Here is an 18,596-nt window from a genome sequence, read left to right on the forward strand (position 1 = left end):
TCCAATCTGAGTCTTCATTTCCAATAACAAGAACTGGAGTCACTCCCCGGCACTGGATGAGTGAATTCACCTGAGTTCTCCAAGAGTCCCTGTGGGGTCTGAGTTTTCAGTGTCCACACAGGGGAGATCGCTGACATGAGTTTTCAAGAGGAGAGGTCACATATTTATTTGTTTATTATTTCTTCTTTCCCGCATGAATCTGACCTAACCCAGCCTATGGCTGCAGGTTCAGCTCTCCAAGAAGAAAGTTACCTGTATAAAAGCTATGACTGTGTGATGGTTAGAATGTTATACCTTTGGCTGAGTTGCCTGGCAGTCAAGACAAAAAGGAAAACCCAACAGGTCACGAAATTTTCACTATCTGGTTGACTGCAGCAGATTAAGTGTTTTAGCCTAGATAAACTTTCCCCAATATTGCACTCTAAATGTTAAGGGGGATTCCAAGCAGGAGATGCCAAGTGACATTATGGATGTCTCCAGCTCAGGTGTTCCCCTGAATTCCTTTCCTGGGAATTGGGCAGACCCAAGGGCAGTTGTATCCCTGTCCTGGAATCGTCAAGTGCCGACAGCTTGAGGGGAGGGTGCAGGGTGGAGGGAGCACAGGGAGACTCGCCTTCAAGAATGAATGTTCAAGAAGCCCAATGGCTCTAACTTGGCTGGAGAGGGGCTTTCTAAGCCAGGGTAAGAGGATGCTGGGTAAACCTTCCATGTACACACAGGTGTAGACACCTGCCTGGCATGCTCTTGAGCCTGACACATAACTCGCTAAGCCACAACCAGGATACTTGGAGGCTCAATCATAGCTCAAGTCCTACCTCAGGCTCCCAAGTTCATTCTAGATGGAGCTGAGCTCCAAGGGGACAGAAGAGTCAGAGCATCTTCCAGGAGAGGAGCCAGAATCAGGGTTGCCTAGAAGATAGTTGGGCATGGGAGCACCCCCAAAGGAATCATATGCTGGCAACTACCCTTCAGGATCCAAGCTCCATCCCCAAGACCCAGGGCCCCCCAGGGCTGGCTTGAGCCCAGGCCTAGCCCTGTGCATGAGAAGAGCAGGGAAGCAGGGAAGAGGAGGGTGGTGGTACCTTCTTACAGTCCTCACACACCACACAGGTGGAACCCAGCATCCCCAGTTGTTCTCCACACAGGATGCAGCGGTTCACCCCGTCCCCAGCCACGTTCTTCCTCATGTTCTCCAGACGGTCCACCAGGCGCCTGGAAGCAGAGACAGAATCATGAGGGCCTTACAGGACCAGGGACCACCAGCATCTCCCACAGTATCAGGCTGATGGTCTTACCCTTCTCTGAGTCGTGGGCTCCTGAGTGTCTGATGATAACTGCTGGATCCTTCCCCAGAAAAAGGCACGCGTAGATGAAATTCTGGTACATTTTCAGACCACCGCAGACCCATGTCCCATATCTCCCACCTCTTCTACTGACCGCGGACTGACCGCGGACTAAGCACCTTCTCTAGACTTTCTATCTCCCGTTATCGCTGTTTATCTAATTGTCTACCTGACGTCTTCCCTTGGATGTCTTCGTGGGCATCTCAAAGTTTACTTGCAGCTGCTCTTCAACTTGGCTCTTCTCCAGCCCCATCCCTAGCACACCTGCTCCCATTCTCAGGATGGAGCTGGACCCTGCCCCACCCCCCCGCCCCCTCCACAGGCCGGGTTCCAGCTTTGGGCACCAGGGGCATGAGAACCGCTGGGAGGCAATTCGGGGATCACAGGCTCTAGAAGGTCCCTGGTAGCCCTGCCTGGCAGCCACCTGATACGGACTCTCCCCACAGGCCCTCCTCGCTCCTGCCATCCCCGCAAAGTGTTCTGACTAGCAACGTTATAAATAGCAGCTTCTCCCTTTGTGCTTCATTCGCAGGAGAGCCCTCCTGCCCCAGGGCGAGCCAAGAGCTGCCTGCGGCTCCAGAGCCTCCGCTGTGACCCAGATCGGACAGAGCGCTTCGGGAGGCAGGGTGCGCAGAGCCAGAGGCGGCCCTCTCCTTCCTCCTCCTCCTCCTCTTCCCTCCCTCTCCCTCCCTGGGTTCTCCCTAGAAACTGTTTTTGTAGGATGATGGGTGGGGGCAGTCACCAGGTGCAAGCCCCAGTCCACGGTCTCAGAACACCTAGCGTAACAGTCGCTGGTGTTTACAGAGCACTTACCATGTGCCAGACGCAGACCTAAGCACTTCACCTGGATCTTCTTAATGAGTCCTTCCAGCAGCACAATACGCTGAGCACTATTCTTGTGCCCATTTTCCAAGTGGGAAAACTGAGGCACAGAGAGGTTAAGTGATTTACTCAAGTCACGCAGCGGGGAGGTGGAGAAAGCTGGGATCCAGACCCAGGCACAGTCTGTCCTGAGTCCCTGTTGTTAACTGTAATTCCACCCTCCTGCTCTGTGTCAGGCAGAGCCATGGGGATCTTCTTGAACTGTTTGATCTCCACTCTGCGCGCCCCGCCCCTGCAGTCCCCACACCAAGGGAGACCTTCAGTCATTGGTAAGCACCAAGTTACACACACCCCGTTACCCCAGCTGGTTCTGTCCCTCTGCCTCTCACTTCCCTGAGCTTAGGACAAGACACCCAACAGCTGCCCCATCATTTTGCTTTCCTGAAAAGCCTTCAATGTAGGGTTGAGAAATCTGCAGTTTGGCCCTGGATTTTGCCTCTCTGGGCTTCAATTTCCTCATCTGTAAAACAGAAGGTGTTAACGCTGAATCGGTGGTTGTCAAACTGTGCTTTATGGCACCCCAGGGTTCCTTAGAGCCAGTTTAGGGGCCACCCACTGTAGTGGTGGGGTGGGGGGTGATTCTGAGGGTCCAGAAAACCCTCCTTCACCCACAGCATGTCTGCATTTATCACTTTTGTTTGTTTAGGCTATTGAATTAGATTTCCTTTGGAAAGCTGCAGTTTAAAGAAACGGCCTGAAATTGTCCAGAGCAGGTAAACTTCAGGATGCCTTTCAATGCCACAGAATTATAAAATATTATGAGACAATGAGGCGAGCTGATGGAGGCGGGGGATGGTAAATGCATGGTGACATTCTTATTGCACACACTTTCCTATTTTACCGATTTCTTCCTTCATCCACCGCCCTAGCCAGGAAATGGTTAGATTTTATTCTTCTCACTCTAGCAGGGCAGGTCCCAAAGCACAGAGAGGGTGAGAGGCTGGCCTGGGGCTGTTCAGCGAGGGTGAGTATCTAGTTCTCTGGGTCAGGAAATCATCTTTGCTTTCCATGAAACCCTCCTGGCTTCCCGCCTCAGGTCAAGCCTCAGGAAGACAGCCCAGGCCAGATGACCCAATTTTAAACTATAGTGCGCTCTGCTCAGGAGGCTTAGAGGCTTTCCTGCCTCCTCTTGGAAAATCAAGGCCACGGATTCACGCACCGCTTGCAAAACCCACACTCTGAGCCTCCACCCAGATGCCTGTTCCTTGCACTGTTCCCTCCTAAATGCCGAAAGGCCCCATTAACAGGCCTTGTACGGGGAGTGTCTCATTAGTTCCTATCGTAGAGCAAATGGCACGGAAAAACAACAGATTTAAGATCATTATTCAGATGTCTCAGCTTGGGGACCCTTGTTATTTGTGAATTTGGCTGAGACCAATAAGGATAGAAGCACGCGTGGGCTGGGAAGAGCACACCTTCGTCGCTGCTCCAAGATCTTTCCTGCAGCCCACTCATGAGGACACCCTCTCTGCGGCCCCCTGTGCTAGGACCTCAACACGGACAGCTGCCAGAGCCAAAGGTTATAAACTTAGAAGTGAAACTTTGCAGGAAGCTAAGTCAAAATCACAGATGGGTCTTTATCCCGGTGATAAAACATTTCGGTTTCTTTACCCCAGAAGGAATGTTTGTTCTTACAGTCTTGGCAGGAGCACACTCTATGCATCCTGAAGGATGCCTGCAACCCTCCGCGCATGTCAATCACCCAGGGAGCCTTAGAAAAAAATACCGAGGCACGGAGCCCCGACTCTCAACCTCGTCAGCTATGGGTCTGCTGAAGCCTCGTGAGCAGTATTAGAGTGTGCAGCCCTGTGGGGAGCCACTGCACGGGGGGGAGGGGGATTCTCGAAATTCACAGTGCTTCTAGATCACCCTGGGAGAGTGTTCAGCATGCAGACAATAATTCTGTGGGATCGTGGCAGGGCCTGGGAATCTGAATTTCGGAGCGGCTCCCTGAATGATCTTGATGCTGGTGAATTCCTGGCCACACTCCGGGAAGGGCTGAAGGAAGGAAGGGGGCGGTAGGGCAAACTGCATGGGAAAATGCTCTCCTTATTATGTTAAAGGAGGAAAAAGACACCCCCCCAAAAAACCCAGGATGTAGAACTGTAGTCAGGGTATGACTTGGGATTTGGAACATGCTCATCTGAATCTCTTCATGATGTGTACTAGACATAAAAAAATTTAGAAAGAAAACACACCCAAATATTCACAGTGAGAATTACTGGGTGGTGGGATTATAAGTAACATTTATTTCCTTCTTTTTTTTTTTTAATTTTCCTTCTTTAATGCCTCTGTCTCCCTCCCTCCTCAAGCACCCGATTAGGTGGCCTCCCCATGCTTCCTTAACCTCCCACCACGAACATGTGTTGCCTTTATATTAGAAGAGAAAGTGCATTTTTGAAGATCGAGAGCAGGTAAGGCAGGATTAAAAGACGTGGGTTTGAATCCTATCTTCTCTCCAGTCAACAGGCTTGAAAAGCCTCTGTTCTCTGGGGGCCCTTTTCCCAGACTTTACTGTGAGGGGTTAGATGAGTTGCAGCTCAAGCTTCCTCCCACAGGCAGCAGTCAGGGAGTCTTAGATCCTGAGGCTGAAACACCAAGACTTCCCCTGGTGTCTTGAAATAGAAGGTCCCTCCATGCCTAAGAGAAGGCCCTCTCTGTATTGGCAGCCTGGTTTGTTTGCCAGTCTAATGCGTCCACATTAAGAGCCCAATTAACTGGACACCGTACGTGCCTGTCACTCTCTAGTTATGTCTTTACATGCCCGATTAACTTTATGACTACCACTCATGCCTTGCATCCAGGAAACACATCCATCACCAGGCTGGGCGCTTAAGGGGAGCTGCTGTTTACTCCGTGACATCTCCCATTTCCCAGGATGCTCCCAGAAGCACCAGAAAGGGTACATCTCCTCCCCTGGGCCTCAGCGGACAACCCCCCTGGAGGTGGCGGGAAGTGGATTCCCAACTTGGCCTGACCTTGCTATCCAAATGGAAGCAGATGCGCTACTCATTCATTCATATATTTATGGAGCACTTGCCATGTGCCAAGTAGACAATGAGGACCCAACAGGGAGTAAAACAGGTGAGTCCCTGCCTGCGTGGAGCTGGCATTGCAGAGAGGGCTCGGGCATTACCGAATTCATCACATAGATCATCATAATCACGCTCATAGTAAGTTCTCTGAAGGACAAGTATAGGCAGCCAGGAGAATGCAGAAGAGAGGGACAGGAACCGTCAAGAAGGGGCCTCCGAGGAAGTGACCAATGAGTTGAGACCTGAGGATAAAGAGAAGCTGACCCAGTAAAGAGGGTGAGGAAAAGCACTTGGAAGAAGAGGGAATAGTATGTGCAAAGGCCCTGAGACATGCTCAGCATGGCTCGTGCGCTGGGTGGAGGGAGATGAGGCTGGAGGGGTGGGCAGGGCCCACTCCATTCTGGGTCTTGATGGGATAGCATCAAGAGGCTTTAGGTAGAGGAGGCTCCACGTCCCCCATTTTGAGACAACACGTGGACATAAGAATGGAGCTCTTGAGATGCTCAGAGCAGTGAGAGTTTCAGATGCTGCAATGGGTCCAGGCAGAATGAGGCAGGTAAGTCCCCAGACTTTGTCTACACATGGAGCTGGACCAGGTCTCTGGAAACTATAGGATTGTCCCCGGTGGGTCTAAGTCAGTACTGCTAAGAGTACGGTAGTAGGAGGGCCTTGAAATCCCATTGCCCAATAGCAGGCTCCGGGAAGCTGCCCCATGTCTTAGTTTCATGTTGCTACTGTAACAAATCACTGCAACCTTAACAGCTTAAAACAACATATATTTATTACCTTAACAGTTCTGGAGACCAGATGTCTGACACGGGTTTCACTGGGCTAAAGTCAAGGTGCTGGGAGGGCTGTATTCTTTCTGGAGGCTCCAGGGGCAAATCCATTCCCTTGGCCTTTCCCAGTTTCTAGAAGCTGCCTGTAGTCCTTGGCTCATGACCCTTCCTCCATCTTCAAAGCCAGCAGCGCAGCATTTTCCAATCTTGCTGTGACTCTGACCTTCCTGCCTCCCTCTTATAGGGACCCATGTGATTACATTGGGTCCACTGGATAATCACCCCATCTTAAGATTCTTAACTTAATCCCATATGCAAAGTCCCTTTTGCCAGGGAAGGTAACAGATCCTCAGGTTTCCAGGGATTAAGATGTGCACATCTTGGGGAGCGGAGGAGGGCATTATTCTGCCTACCACACCCACATTCCTGCTCCATTTGCCATCCAGGTCCTATTTCCACCTGATTCACATCTGAATCAGACTTCTGCCCTGCTCTCCAGAGCAAGGATTGGGCAATATCTGTCTGCCTCGCTGTGGATGACAGACAAGCCAAACTTTGGACTCTGCAGGATCCCAATCACCTTCTCCCGGTGCTCATGCTCAACCCCAGGAAAATGCAGACTCCCTCCACACAGGTAGACACACACAGAGGCATGCACACACTTTCAGAATTTAGAAACAGGCAGTGATGCAAGGCTTGGGGTGCCAATTCTGGGGTGAGCTTGCCTGGGTCCATATTTGGCTTTGCCACTTCCTAGCTCTGGGACCCCAAGAAAGTTACTTAACCTTTCTGAGCCTCTGTTTTTCATCTGTAAACTAGGGAAAACAAAGTCCTTACCTCCTAGGGTTGTTGCAAAAATAAAATAAGAGCGTGTATAAAATGCCCGGAACATGATAACTACTCAGTAATGGTTGCTGCTAATTATTTCTTCTGGATATCGTGGCTTTTATAACGCCCTGTACTCACACTTTTTCTATCAGGATGCTATCATCTGCCCATGAAATCTGCCTTTTGAAAAGCCTTCGAAGGGGCTGCAATGACTAGAAATGGACACGGATGGCACGTATCCACCCAGGTGAACACATACGTCCACGGGCACGCCCCTAGAGCACAGGTCCACACGCACCTGTGAGCACACCCGTGCGCGCTCACACACCCATGTGGGATCACACCTACACGTGGAACGCGCCTTCCCACGCACGGCTCACAGAAAGCCTAGCCCCATTTGGCTACCTTCTGCAGACAAGGACAGAAACCACATCGAGGACTGACACCGCCTGTTCCTAAAGCTCGGGCTCCCTCAAAAAGTGCAAACTGGCCTCAGAAATATTCAGGCAACCGCCTCTGAGCTGTCAACCACGTATTGCAGCAGCATCTCGATGAATGTTGGGGAGAAGGCTGATGGATGCACAGTTACGCCGGGAAGTAGGCTGCAGAGCCGAGGCGCCCTGCCTGTGAGGCATGATGGCTTTGCGGGCGATTCCTCCATCCGTGAGGGAAATGGCAAAAAGCCGGGGCTGCGCCACTGATGGGATGGGGCCGGAGGGGCTGCCTTCAGAGCAGCGGTGGGTGGTGATTACCCACGATTCATAAAAACAGCGCGAAGTGGGAGAGTGGATGTCATGTTGTCTCTCTGGCTCTCCCTCTGTTTTGTCTCTCTCTCTCTCTCTCTGAAACACACACACCATCAATTCCAGATCGTGAGGCTTTTCCCCTCACCCTAATAGCCCAGTGGGGGGGATATTACCCTAAACTTAGCGTATTCTTAAGTAAGTATCAGATCGTCGGCTGTGAACGGGGACACAGCTGCTCTGACGAAGGCTGGCCCGAGGCTCCATGGCCAAGGTCTCTCAGAAGCCTGTCCTGAAACGACTGAGCTGCTCTGTCACGGCGCCGTTCAGCGGGCATGTGGGATGCGAGCATTTCAGACTCATTAATTCTCATTGTTGTTTATTGCTGTCGACACCTGGGAAGCTGTAGATCCTAATTTCTCTCCTTGACGGATGGGTGAATGGGATTCCTGCCCAGGCCTCAGCTCTTGGGGGGGGGGGGTCACCTCGGCTCAGAGCTGGAGACAAGGGAGCCAAGAGAGAAAGACTGCTGGAGGGTACAGCGGAGTTAAGGTAGTCAGTCAATGCCAGGCAAGGTGCTGGGTCCTTATAAACCCTGGAATAGTCAGGGTTACCAGGTGCTGTGCTAAGTACTCCATATGCATTGTTTCTTTTTTTTTTTTTTTAAGATTTATTTATTTATTTGAGGGGGTGGAGAGGCAGAGGGAGAGGGACAGAAAGTCCTAAGCAGACTCCTCACCAAGTGCAGAGCCTGACGCGGGGCTCGAGCCCATGACCCAAGATCACGACCCCAAGCCGAAACCAAGAATCAGATACCAAACCAACTGCGCCATCCAGGAGCCCCACATGCATTCTTTTCCTTAGGCCGTCTACAACCTGTGAGAGCAGTTCCATGGGGAACTGAGGCACACAGAGCCCGCGAGGGGCAGAGATGACCCTGGAGGCTAGGTCTAGCTGCCCAGATGTTGTAAAAGAATGAAGTCTTTGTTTCACTGTAGTGCTTATGGTTGGAGCTCTTCCTATCCCCTCCCCCGGCGGGGGAGGGGACAAGGGTCGTTGCAGTGGAGAGACATGAACTGCCCCACTGAAGGAAGAAGTGTGTGAGACAGAACCAGTTAGCCTGAGTGAAGATCCAAGACACCCTGTCGATTCTTGACTTCCTTAAATCCCTCAACTCATCTGTCAATTCCTTCCCTCCCTGCACCCCAGAAGGCAATAGGATAAAGTGGAGAGACAGAGTCAAGTTCAAAAGTCAGGTTTGGCCATGTAAAGGCTGTGTGCCCCTGGGCAAGTGTCTGAACCTCACTGAGCTTCAGTTTTCTCAGCTGTATGGCAGGGAGAACAGTCTGTCTCTCAATGAGGACATTAAGGAAATGAAAGGAAATATAACATATTTGGAAGTCCCTACCACACTGCTTGGCAATAAATACTTGCTTTTCTACAGAACAGCAGAGTTAGACTCTAGCCCTGGAGCCAGACTGCCTGGGGTTGTAATCCCACTTCTATCGCTTATTAACCGCGTGACTGTGGGCAAGTTGCTTAATCTCTCTGCGCCTCAGGTCCCTCATATGTAAAATGGGAATGATAATAATGTGGCCTCATGCATAGGGTTGTTATGAAAATTACATAAAGGAATCTACATAAAGCTTCGAGCATAGTGCGGGCACGTGGAGCTTCATAGGAGGGCACTACTGTTTTATTTCCCTAGAAGTTGGGCGTGGTACCAGGAAAATTCTCAAGTCTGTTTCTTCCTTCTAGACAGCAGGGCTAGAACAGCGGTTCTCAGCAGGGCGTGTGTGGCAATGGCTGGAGGCATCTGGGGTTGTCCTAGCTGGATGGGGGGTTACTAGAGGCATCTAGTGGGCAGAGGCCAGGAATGTTGCTAAAAAAAAAACTCCTACGATGCACAGGACAGTACACACCACAAAGAATGATCTGTCCCCAAATGCATGTAGTATGAAGGCTGAAAAACCCCAGGCTGGAGGGACTTGGAGACCCCATGGTCCAAATCCCCTTTTTACAGATAAGGTCTAGGAAGCAGTGAGGTCAAAGTGATTCAATGAGAGGCTTAGGGTTTAGGATTCATTCAGCACGAATTATCCCTCCAACACGTATTCATCTCTTCTCTGTTTTATGCCAGACACTGGGCTACTTAAGGAATTAAGAAGACTTCCATGTTCATCTTACAAAAACAGGTTGCATAAAGTATTATTGCGAGAGGACATTAGAAATCTAATTCCTGGGGACACTGAGGTACTACTACTCAGTGATTCTTAACATAGGACGGTTCAGAGTCCCCCCCCCCCAAGTCTGGTGAAATCTATTAATATTTCTTCTCAAAAAATACACAAGACACATGCACAAATGCTTCCAAACCCCTGAATCCTATTTATAGAACACTTAGGACTCCAGGTTAAAAAAAAAAAAAAAGAAGGCAGCAGTGGGGGGTGGGCTTCCTTTTGAAAGAGGAGAGTATGATCTGGCTTACTGTCAATGTGTCAACCTAATTCAATGTAGCAAAGTTATGCATCTTGTTACTCACTTCTCCCTCTGTCCACATTTTGGAAAAATTCTGTGCCAAAAACATAGGAGATGATGGAACTGAGATGGGGAGGTGACAGAATCTGTTGGATGTCTCTCTGCCTTCCTCCTCCATCACATCATCTGGACACCAAGGTTAATGACAAATCCTAATTACTTTTCGGGGCCCATCTGTTTAGGGCAAATGACCTCAAATGGAAGCCACCCAGTTGCCTATCCCTTGGCACAGGCAGGATATGCGAGCTAACGCCTTTGAGAGGCTCTGGACAGAAAGAAATATAAGGATGCAGAGGGACCTACCAGTGGGTAAAAACCAAACAAAAACCACAAACAGATTTTCCTAGGCAAATGTTTCACTGCAGAGTTAATACATTCAAAAGTCCGGTGGACACCCTATGGGTGTCTGTCCAACTCACAAAGGTCCTTCTCACACTCGGCAGCCACGCTGGTGTGGCCTGGCAGCCCTGGCCACAGCTGACTGGATGAGGTGGGTGCTCAGGGTGAGCTGGCCCAATCGGATTTCCTTCCCTAGGAATCTGGAATTAGGACTAAGAAGAGCTATAAAATCCAGGCAGGTATGGCACGGGCATATTTTCTAACATGTCAGATGTGAAGAAAAACTTTCCTGAGGCCAGGCTGTGTTCCTGCCCTTGGGTCCCTTGAGATATCTCCCCATCCTTATATTAAACTCGCCTTCTTGCATACGGTGGTAGAGTCTCCAAAGATGGCCGCCATTAATGCCTTCCTTCCCTGGGGGTCTAAGTCGCTCTTCCATAAGGAGAAGGGACCTATTTTCCCTCTCAAAGAGACGTGGAGGGGCGATGCCCTGCCAGTTCCAGACCCAGATGCTAAGAATCCTGGCAACCTCCATCTTTGCTCTCTTGGGGTCTGGCTGCCATGTAAAGCTCAGGCCAGATGACTGAAAAAGCAGAGATCCCACAGAGAGGGTGGGCCACAAAGAGAGTGCTGAAGCACAGACATGGGAGCTGAGCTTTCGTGGCCCTTGCAGGGCAGCCCAGCCACCAGCTGAATGCAGCTGAGCGAGTGACCCCACCCCACACCACATGGAGCAGAAAACCCACCCAGCAGAGCCCTGCCTGAATTCTCAACCCACAGGATCATGAAAAATCAGAACTGTTGTTGCTTTGAGTCACTAAGTTTTGGGTGGTTGTTGTATAGCAATAGATGACTCAAGCAATCTCCCTGGAATTCATTCCCTTTCCTGCAAAGAGCAGTCAGGGCATGAAAAATAAACCCCACTATCCCACTTAGCACCTCAGTAAGGGACATGGGGGCAACAGGAGGCTGTTTAATGAGTTTCCCTGCTGGTCATCATCTCTCTCTCCAGGGATGCTGAAGAGAGCAGAGCTGGGTTGTGGGCTGAGTGGCGAGGCAAGGTTTAGACACCCCCGCCCCCCCCACTCCATAGGACAAAAGCGAAGAGGCTTCTGGGAGAGAAGCAGCTCTTGTCTGCCGCTTGCCTGGGGTTCCCTGGGGTGGCTAGCTCTAGCCACAGTGCCCCAGGGAGGGAGCGCCTCCTGGGAGGCCTGAGGGCGATTCTTCCCCAGATCTGTCAGAGCCTTGGGAGCACGCAGACCAGTACTGGCAGCTTTGGAGGTACAAACAGGCGAACAAGAACTGGAAGAAACCACTAGACCAGCACCCAACAGGCTCCAGCTTCCAGTCCCACAGTGTCCACCCTCCACACCTGAGCTTTTAAGATTTCCATGTTCTTCAGAGTCTAAGAATTTGGGGCCAAGGCTTCAGGAAAGACACCTAAGAATTAAAAGCAAAATTCTGAAGGTCAGCCAGACAGGAATGTGTATCTTGGCTCTATGTGACCTTGGGCAAGTGATCTTGGGCCAATCACCTCTCTGAGCCTGTTTCCTCACCTGCAAAAGGAGGACAATAATAGTACCTACTCGACAAGGTTGAGAGGAGCAGTTAACGAGTTAATCCACAGGAAGTTTTAGATTCAGTGCTTGGCACATAGTAAGTGCTCAATAAATGGTACCTAGTATGAGGATGATCTTTTATGATGTTTATTAATGATGATCTCCCACCAGTCCCAGATGGCTTTCCCTCAGTTAATAGGAAAGAAGATTCCACATCACAGAGCTGGTGTAAACCTGGAAGGGTTCTCAGGTACATCTGCAATTTTAACCATTAGAAGGAGCTCATTAGCTCTGAGAGGGCCAGCCAACAGCATGGTACGGGGTCCTCCATCAGACACACCCAACTACTATAGAGTCTGAGCAGGAAGGACCCTGAGAATCAGCCTGACCTGCCTCATTAGATGGGGGGAGGGGGACTGAGGCCCCAAAGGCTCATTGACTGAGAACCCTGGGTTCTGAAGTGGAAGCCCCGATGGCACCCCGTTTTCAGCCTTGCTTCGCGTCTGATGTGTCATCTTGCTTTCCTCTGACTCCGCTCTGATCCCTTCCCAGGGAAGCATGGAGAGAACAGGAATGAGGGCAGGTTTGAGATCATAAGACACAAATCACGCTGGCTTTGCCTCCGGGAATGCTACCAGCAAGCACTAGCTGCTGGCAAGAGCCACAGCCACAATCCCGCGGGGCTGTCCTCCCCCACTCTGCCAGAAGGCACACCATCTCAGCGAAGGGACACTCTGTCTTCAAGGGCTTGGCCCCAGCCTCCCTGGAAGCCTCTCAGATTCCCTTTAGGGAAGCCAGGGCTGCTGGAATTCCAGGGCTTGCCAAACAGGAGTCTCGGGGCATTATTCTAGAATAGAGGCCTTGGCCAATGTCAAAAACTGAGCTTCCTTAGCAAAGTCATCTTTAAAGGACTGCCACTCTTTATGGAGCGTGTGCTCTGTGCCAGGCACTACGATAACCCTTTGCACCCTAATTAAACACTCACCAAGAGTTAGGTGCTAATGTGGTCCCCATTTTACAGATGAGGAAACTGAGGCACGGAGAGGTTAAAGTGGCTTACCTAAGGTCACACAGAGGGGACATGGTAGAGCTGGAATCTGAACCCAAGTATCTCTGACTCTGGGGCTCCAGGAATTAACCACCGTGCTATTCTACCACATCCTCAAGTTAGCTGGGGCGATATGATAAGACATGGAGGACAAGGCAGGGAACCCATCTATCTTGCTCTAGAAGGCTCAAGCTGGAATCTGCTCAGCCCACAGTGACCTCCATAACTTCACCCCCAGAGGCAGCCTGCCTGCCACGTTTGTACAACATGGCTGGCTCCCCAGGCACAGCTGATTGGATGAGAGACAGCCCCTGACACAAGCCAGCCAATCAGAGCACCTTCCCTGGGAATCGGGACCCTCTTGGCCACAGGGGATGTCTAAAGAAATTTGGGGCCGCATGGTCTGCCACGTTCACTCACTCATTGAACAAATATTTTACTGCACCCCTACTATGTACTAGGCTCTAAGAATTTACTAGTGAACAAAGTGGGCAAAAAAATATCTGCCCTCGAACCATGAGAGACGATGGACTCTGAAAAACAAACTGAGGGTTCTAGACAGGAGGGGGGCGGGAGGATGGGTTAGCCTGGTGATGGGTATTGAGGAGGGCACGTTCTGCATGGAGCACTGGGTGTTATGCACAAACAATGAATCATGGAACACTACATCTAAAACTAATGATGTAATGTATGGGGATTAACATAACAAAAAAATTTTAAAAAAAGAAAAGAAAAGAAATGATGTGCAAAGAATGATAAGCAAACATAAAAAAAAATATATATATATATCTACCCTCAGTAATCTTACAATCTAACAGGGAGATATACAATAGTCAAACTAATTATGTAAAATATAAAATATGTTACCCAGTGGTAAGTGCTATGGCAGAAAAAGGCTGAGAGGAGTCTTGCTTTTAAGCATTTACCCTTATTACCCATATCTCTCACTTCAAAAGGCTGAGGCCCATTGTTGGGTGAAGTGAACACACACACACACACACACACACACACACACACACAGACCTCCTGCCTGGACAACTCCCCACTCTGGTTTATCTTTTAAAAAGCAAAATAAGAATGCAACCCCATAAGCATGCCCCTGGAGACTTATCCCTTCAGCTACCTCCGGAGTAAGCAGATGGAGGGTGTGGAGCATGACGCTGACCCTGGCTGTGACAGGTGTCTGTCATCTGTCAGCAGCACTCCCCATCCCACCCCGAGTAAAATGATCTACAGAGGCTCAGACCAAAGGCACCAACTTCCACTTTCCATCCAAGACCCTCGTTTGCCCCTAGCTGAGTATGTGGGTGGAGAGATAAACGGGCGCCTCGGTGCCCACATCAGTTGTAGGCAATTGGCAAAGGCGACCCCTGGCAGAAGGGCCTGGGGAGGGGGCTGTGGAGGAGGAGGTCCATTTGAGATCTTGGTCTGGGAGGACCCTCTGGGGGCCTGGCGATCTGACAGCCAGTTTTCCAGCTGTGCCAAGAGCCCCCCATACACCCGTACCCTCCCTTGGTCCCCCCTCCTCTCCCTACCCCCCCAGTCGCCCCCATTTCACCCACTCCTCCCTTTGCAAGACCACCCACATACTGCCCCCTCCCTCTCTAGCCTTGGCCTCGCTCATTGATTTTGTCACTCTCTGACACACGTCACACAGCCTCCTTATATCCCTTGCTTCTCTCTCATACACATTCAAAAAAGCTCTGCCCTCCAAACTCTACTTTTTCCCTTCTTCTTACCATTTATGAAAATGAAGTGTCACCAGGGTCTGGGAAGTGTACGTGCCTCACTCCACCTACTGCTTGCAACAGTCTTGTGACATAGACTGTCGTGTCCCCTGCTCGACTAGCGAGCGAACAGGGGCTCAGAGAGGTGAAGCATCATGCCCAGGACCCACAGTGGGCAAGTGGGGAGCTGTGATGGAGCCCCCCGTTCTTCAGAGTCCAGACCCACCCGGTTAACCTCTGCCACCTCCCTCTCATGCTGTCTCCCTCTTTCAAGATCCGTTTCTGCCATTCTCTCATATAAATTCATGGCAAATGTGCTATTTGACATACTGTCCCTAGACATTCTCCTCCTCACCTCTCCCTCAGCTGTATGTTCTGGTCTACAGTGTCTCTAGAACATATTTCTACACAGCTGAGATCGGCCCAGATGCCCTGTGCTCACAACCACGGGCCCCCAGGCTCCAATGCACTGCCCCCTCAGAGCTCCCCCTCTGTAAGGCACCCCCAGCCACCAAGCCCCCTCCCAAGCCAGTCCCCAGCCCATTCTGTCTCCTCCTTCCTGAGCTCTCCCACCTCGTGCCACAAGGATTCCAGCTCTGCCGGTTGGGGGGGGGGGGTAGTGGCAACCCCCCAGGGGCAGTCTGCCACCCCCCCAGCACACCCCTGAGCACCAGATGGATGGGAAGTGTGGGGCCTCACCCGATTCGCTCCTGTTCCATCTCTTCCATCTTCTCAGCTCGAGCGATCACTCTGTTGATGATTTCCTTCTCCTCATCTGTCAGCTCTTCCTGCTTCCTCTGTCTGTCGGGCTGACCGCCGGGATGGACGGACCAGCCTGCCTGGAGCCTAAAAGGTAATACAGGGAGGCGTGAGGCTGCAGAGACGCCCAGCAGGAAGCAGACAGTGGTGATTAGGCTCTGGTCCCTGGGGTCTGGTATACCTCAGTTCAAATCCCCGCAGGGAAACTCACCAGCTGGGAGATGAGCCTCAGTTTGCTCATCTGTACAATGGGACACTTTCTTCCCTCATAGGATTCTGATGAGTTTATTTCCACTAAGCACTTAGCACATGGTAGACACTCTGTGAGCAGCATTTGTAGGATGCTCATGAGAACCTGGAGAGTAAGGGTGTTCTCAGGAGAAGAATCCAGAACAGAAGACTCTAGAGCTGGAGCAGAAACAATTCTGGGAGGGTGGTCGGAAGCCCTGGGTCCCAGGTTGACCCAGCTCCTGCCTGGCACGGATGTTCTGTTTGGGCCACAAATGATTTCTTCTATAAATTGGAACTAATTGCCAACTGGTTTACAAAAAGCTCTTCATTTCACATCAACATCCAGATTTCAGCCTCAAAAGCTCCCGTAGCTTTTGCATTCCATCCTGCACTTTCCTTGGCCTTTCTTTTCTTTTCTTTTTTTGAAAGCCAACATTGACATAGCACCCACTGGGTGCCCACATGACCTCATGTCATCCTCACACGGTCCCTACAAATATGGAGAAATGAGACCACTTGCCCAAAGTCACATGGCTGGAAAGTGGTAGAGGTGGAATTCGGAGCTGGGCAGGCGGCTCACTTAACCTCCACAATATGGAGGGAACCCAAGCCCTGCCCACACAGCCCCAGTCGGGGCAAGCAGATCAAAGGCTGCTGGGTGGAGAGTTGACGCTGTGGTCTATGGCAAATTATTATCATCTCCGCTAATGAGATGGTTCACGCCCCATGGCACTGAGGTGCACCCCCTGAGGGGAGCGCAAGGTTAAACACCACTAGAAATGCTTGTCCCTGCTAGGGAAGAAAATCAGTAAGTAAGAATCCTCCGGAGCCAGCACCCCATCAGCTGCCAACCTCTATTATTTCCACTGCTCTAATCACATCAGCAGGCATGAAATTGCCTTTTGACACTCGAAGTTGGAAATTAAAAGCCCCATCTTCCTCCCTCCCCCTGGCTTCTCTTCCATTCTCCCACCCTTAGCTGGTTTGTTCTGAAAAGCGGAGAGGGAAGAGTCCGAAAGCGAAGAGAAACAGTTGTCTGGGAGCAGGCCTTACTCTGAGAAAGGAAAGGAAGGTGTGGCCTGGGGAAATTCCTCATGGAAACACATCTTGTCCTGCAGCAAGGGCCTCTGGGGATGAGCAACTGCAAAAAGCGCTCAGACCATGCTGCTCAAACCCTCCAATGACTTCTCACTGATTTAGAACAACGCCCAGAACTACATAGCGGTAGTGGGTGCGTGACATTGTGAATATGATAACTGAATCGTACACTTTTAAATGGTTAATGTTATGTTAATGTGAATTCTACCTTCATAAAATAAAACCTGCTCTAAAAGATTTTGCCCATCTGCAAAATCCTACCCGATCTATCCTTAACCTGCCTCTCCATCCTTACGGCCTCTTGCTTTCCCTTATCCCTACAGTCAGCTGCACTGGCCTCTCTGCTCAGTCCTCAACACTGTCTTGCCTCAGGGCCTTTGCACCTGCTGTTCCCCCTACCAGGAAAACTTATTTCCACAGATCTTTCCAGGGCCGTCTCCTTCTCGTTATTCAGGTCTCGGCTCAAATAGCAGCTTCTTGGAGAGGCCTTCCTTGATCTCCCACTGCCCAGATTTACTTTTCTCATGGCACCCATCACTAACTGAAATTATCTTTGGAAAAATTTTTGTTGTTTACCTGGTTAGTGCATCTCTCCACCCGTGCCCCCCCCACCCCCACGACAATGTTAGTTCCAGGAGGGCAGAGGCCTTGTCTGAGTCTAGGCCACTACTGTGTCAGTTGTATTTAGAACAGTGTCTGAGAGTAAGCACAGAAAGATTTTGAATAAGACACGGTCCCTTGTGGCCCAAAGGTGTGTTAAATGTCTAATCAAAAGTGTGACCCAATTATGCTAAATGAAATAAGTCAATCAGAGAAAGACAAGTATCATATGATCTCAATGATATGAGGAATTTGAGAAACAAGACAGAGGATCATAGGGGAAGGGAGGGAAAAATGAAACAAGACGAAACCAGAGAGGGAGACAAACCAAAAGAGACTCTTAATCTCAGGAAACAAACTGAGGGTTGCTGGAGTGGAGGGGGGTGGGAGGGATGGGGTGGCTGGGGTGATGGACACTGGGGAGGGTATGGGCTATGGTGAGCACTGTGAATTGTGTAAGACTGATGAATCACAGAGCTGTACCCCTGAAACAAATAATATATTATATGTTAATTTAAAAAAAAAAGTTGGTGAAATCCAGGGGAAAAAAAGAAGTGTGACCCATAGGGAGACCCAAGCAGTGGAACCTGGTCAGTCTACGGGACCAAGGACAGCTCCCTGGGGAAGTGACATCCATGTGAAGACCCCGACAAGGGTCTACTGTGATGCCGGCCAACCTTACATTTGAGACCGTTTGTTTGCATAGGCACCTTCTCGGACCCCAGGAAGGGCATTAGCACTGGCTGAGTGATTGAAAAATTTGCAAAAGCAAGATATTGTTGTTATCTTAAAGAGGGCCCCCTAACTTATATAAGCTTCGGGCCCCGCAGCAGAGCTAGGGCCCCTGCAGAGACCCCAGAGGGGTCTGAAATCCGTGAGGGGATGGCAGAGGAAGAGACCAGGCCTGGCGGAGGGAATAAATGGTCTTTGCAAAGGCCTGGAGTTGAGAAAGGTGGCAGAATGCCCGAGGAGGTGAAGGTCCATGTGGCAGCCAGCCTGCAAGATGGTCCCCTAAGACCCCTGCCTCCTGGTATTCACACTGACTCCCGGCTGGTCCTGTGTGTGACCAACAAAATACAGTGGAAGT

At 50.5% G+C, this 18,596-nt stretch overlaps 2 protein-coding genes across 6 annotated transcripts in view; one reads left to right on the plus strand and one right to left on the minus strand.

Annotated features, from left to right (window-relative positions):
* The window catches only part of DDX54 (DEAD-box helicase 54), a 424,174-nt gene that overhangs the window by 230,947 nt on the left and 174,631 nt on the right, over nt 1-18,596 (plus strand). The window lies entirely within an intron of this gene.
* The window catches only part of RPH3A (rabphilin 3A), a 254,656-nt gene that overhangs the window by 37,265 nt on the left and 198,795 nt on the right, over nt 1-18,596 (minus strand). For all 5 annotated transcript variants that reach the window (XM_078060941.1, XM_078060943.1, XM_078060942.1 and 2 more), the window contains 2 exons: nt 15,521-15,667; nt 1,083-1,212 (listed from right to left, as the gene is read on the minus strand). In XM_078060941.1, the coding sequence (XP_077917067.1) occupies nt 1,083-1,212; nt 15,521-15,667 (277 nt within the window). The remainder of the gene's footprint in view (nt 1-1,082; nt 1,213-15,520; nt 15,668-18,596) is intronic.

This window comes from Halichoerus grypus, chromosome 13 (genome assembly GCF_964656455.1).
Source record: "Halichoerus grypus chromosome 13, mHalGry1.hap1.1, whole genome shotgun sequence".
NCBI lineage: Eukaryota > Metazoa > Chordata > Mammalia > Carnivora > Phocidae > Halichoerus > Halichoerus grypus.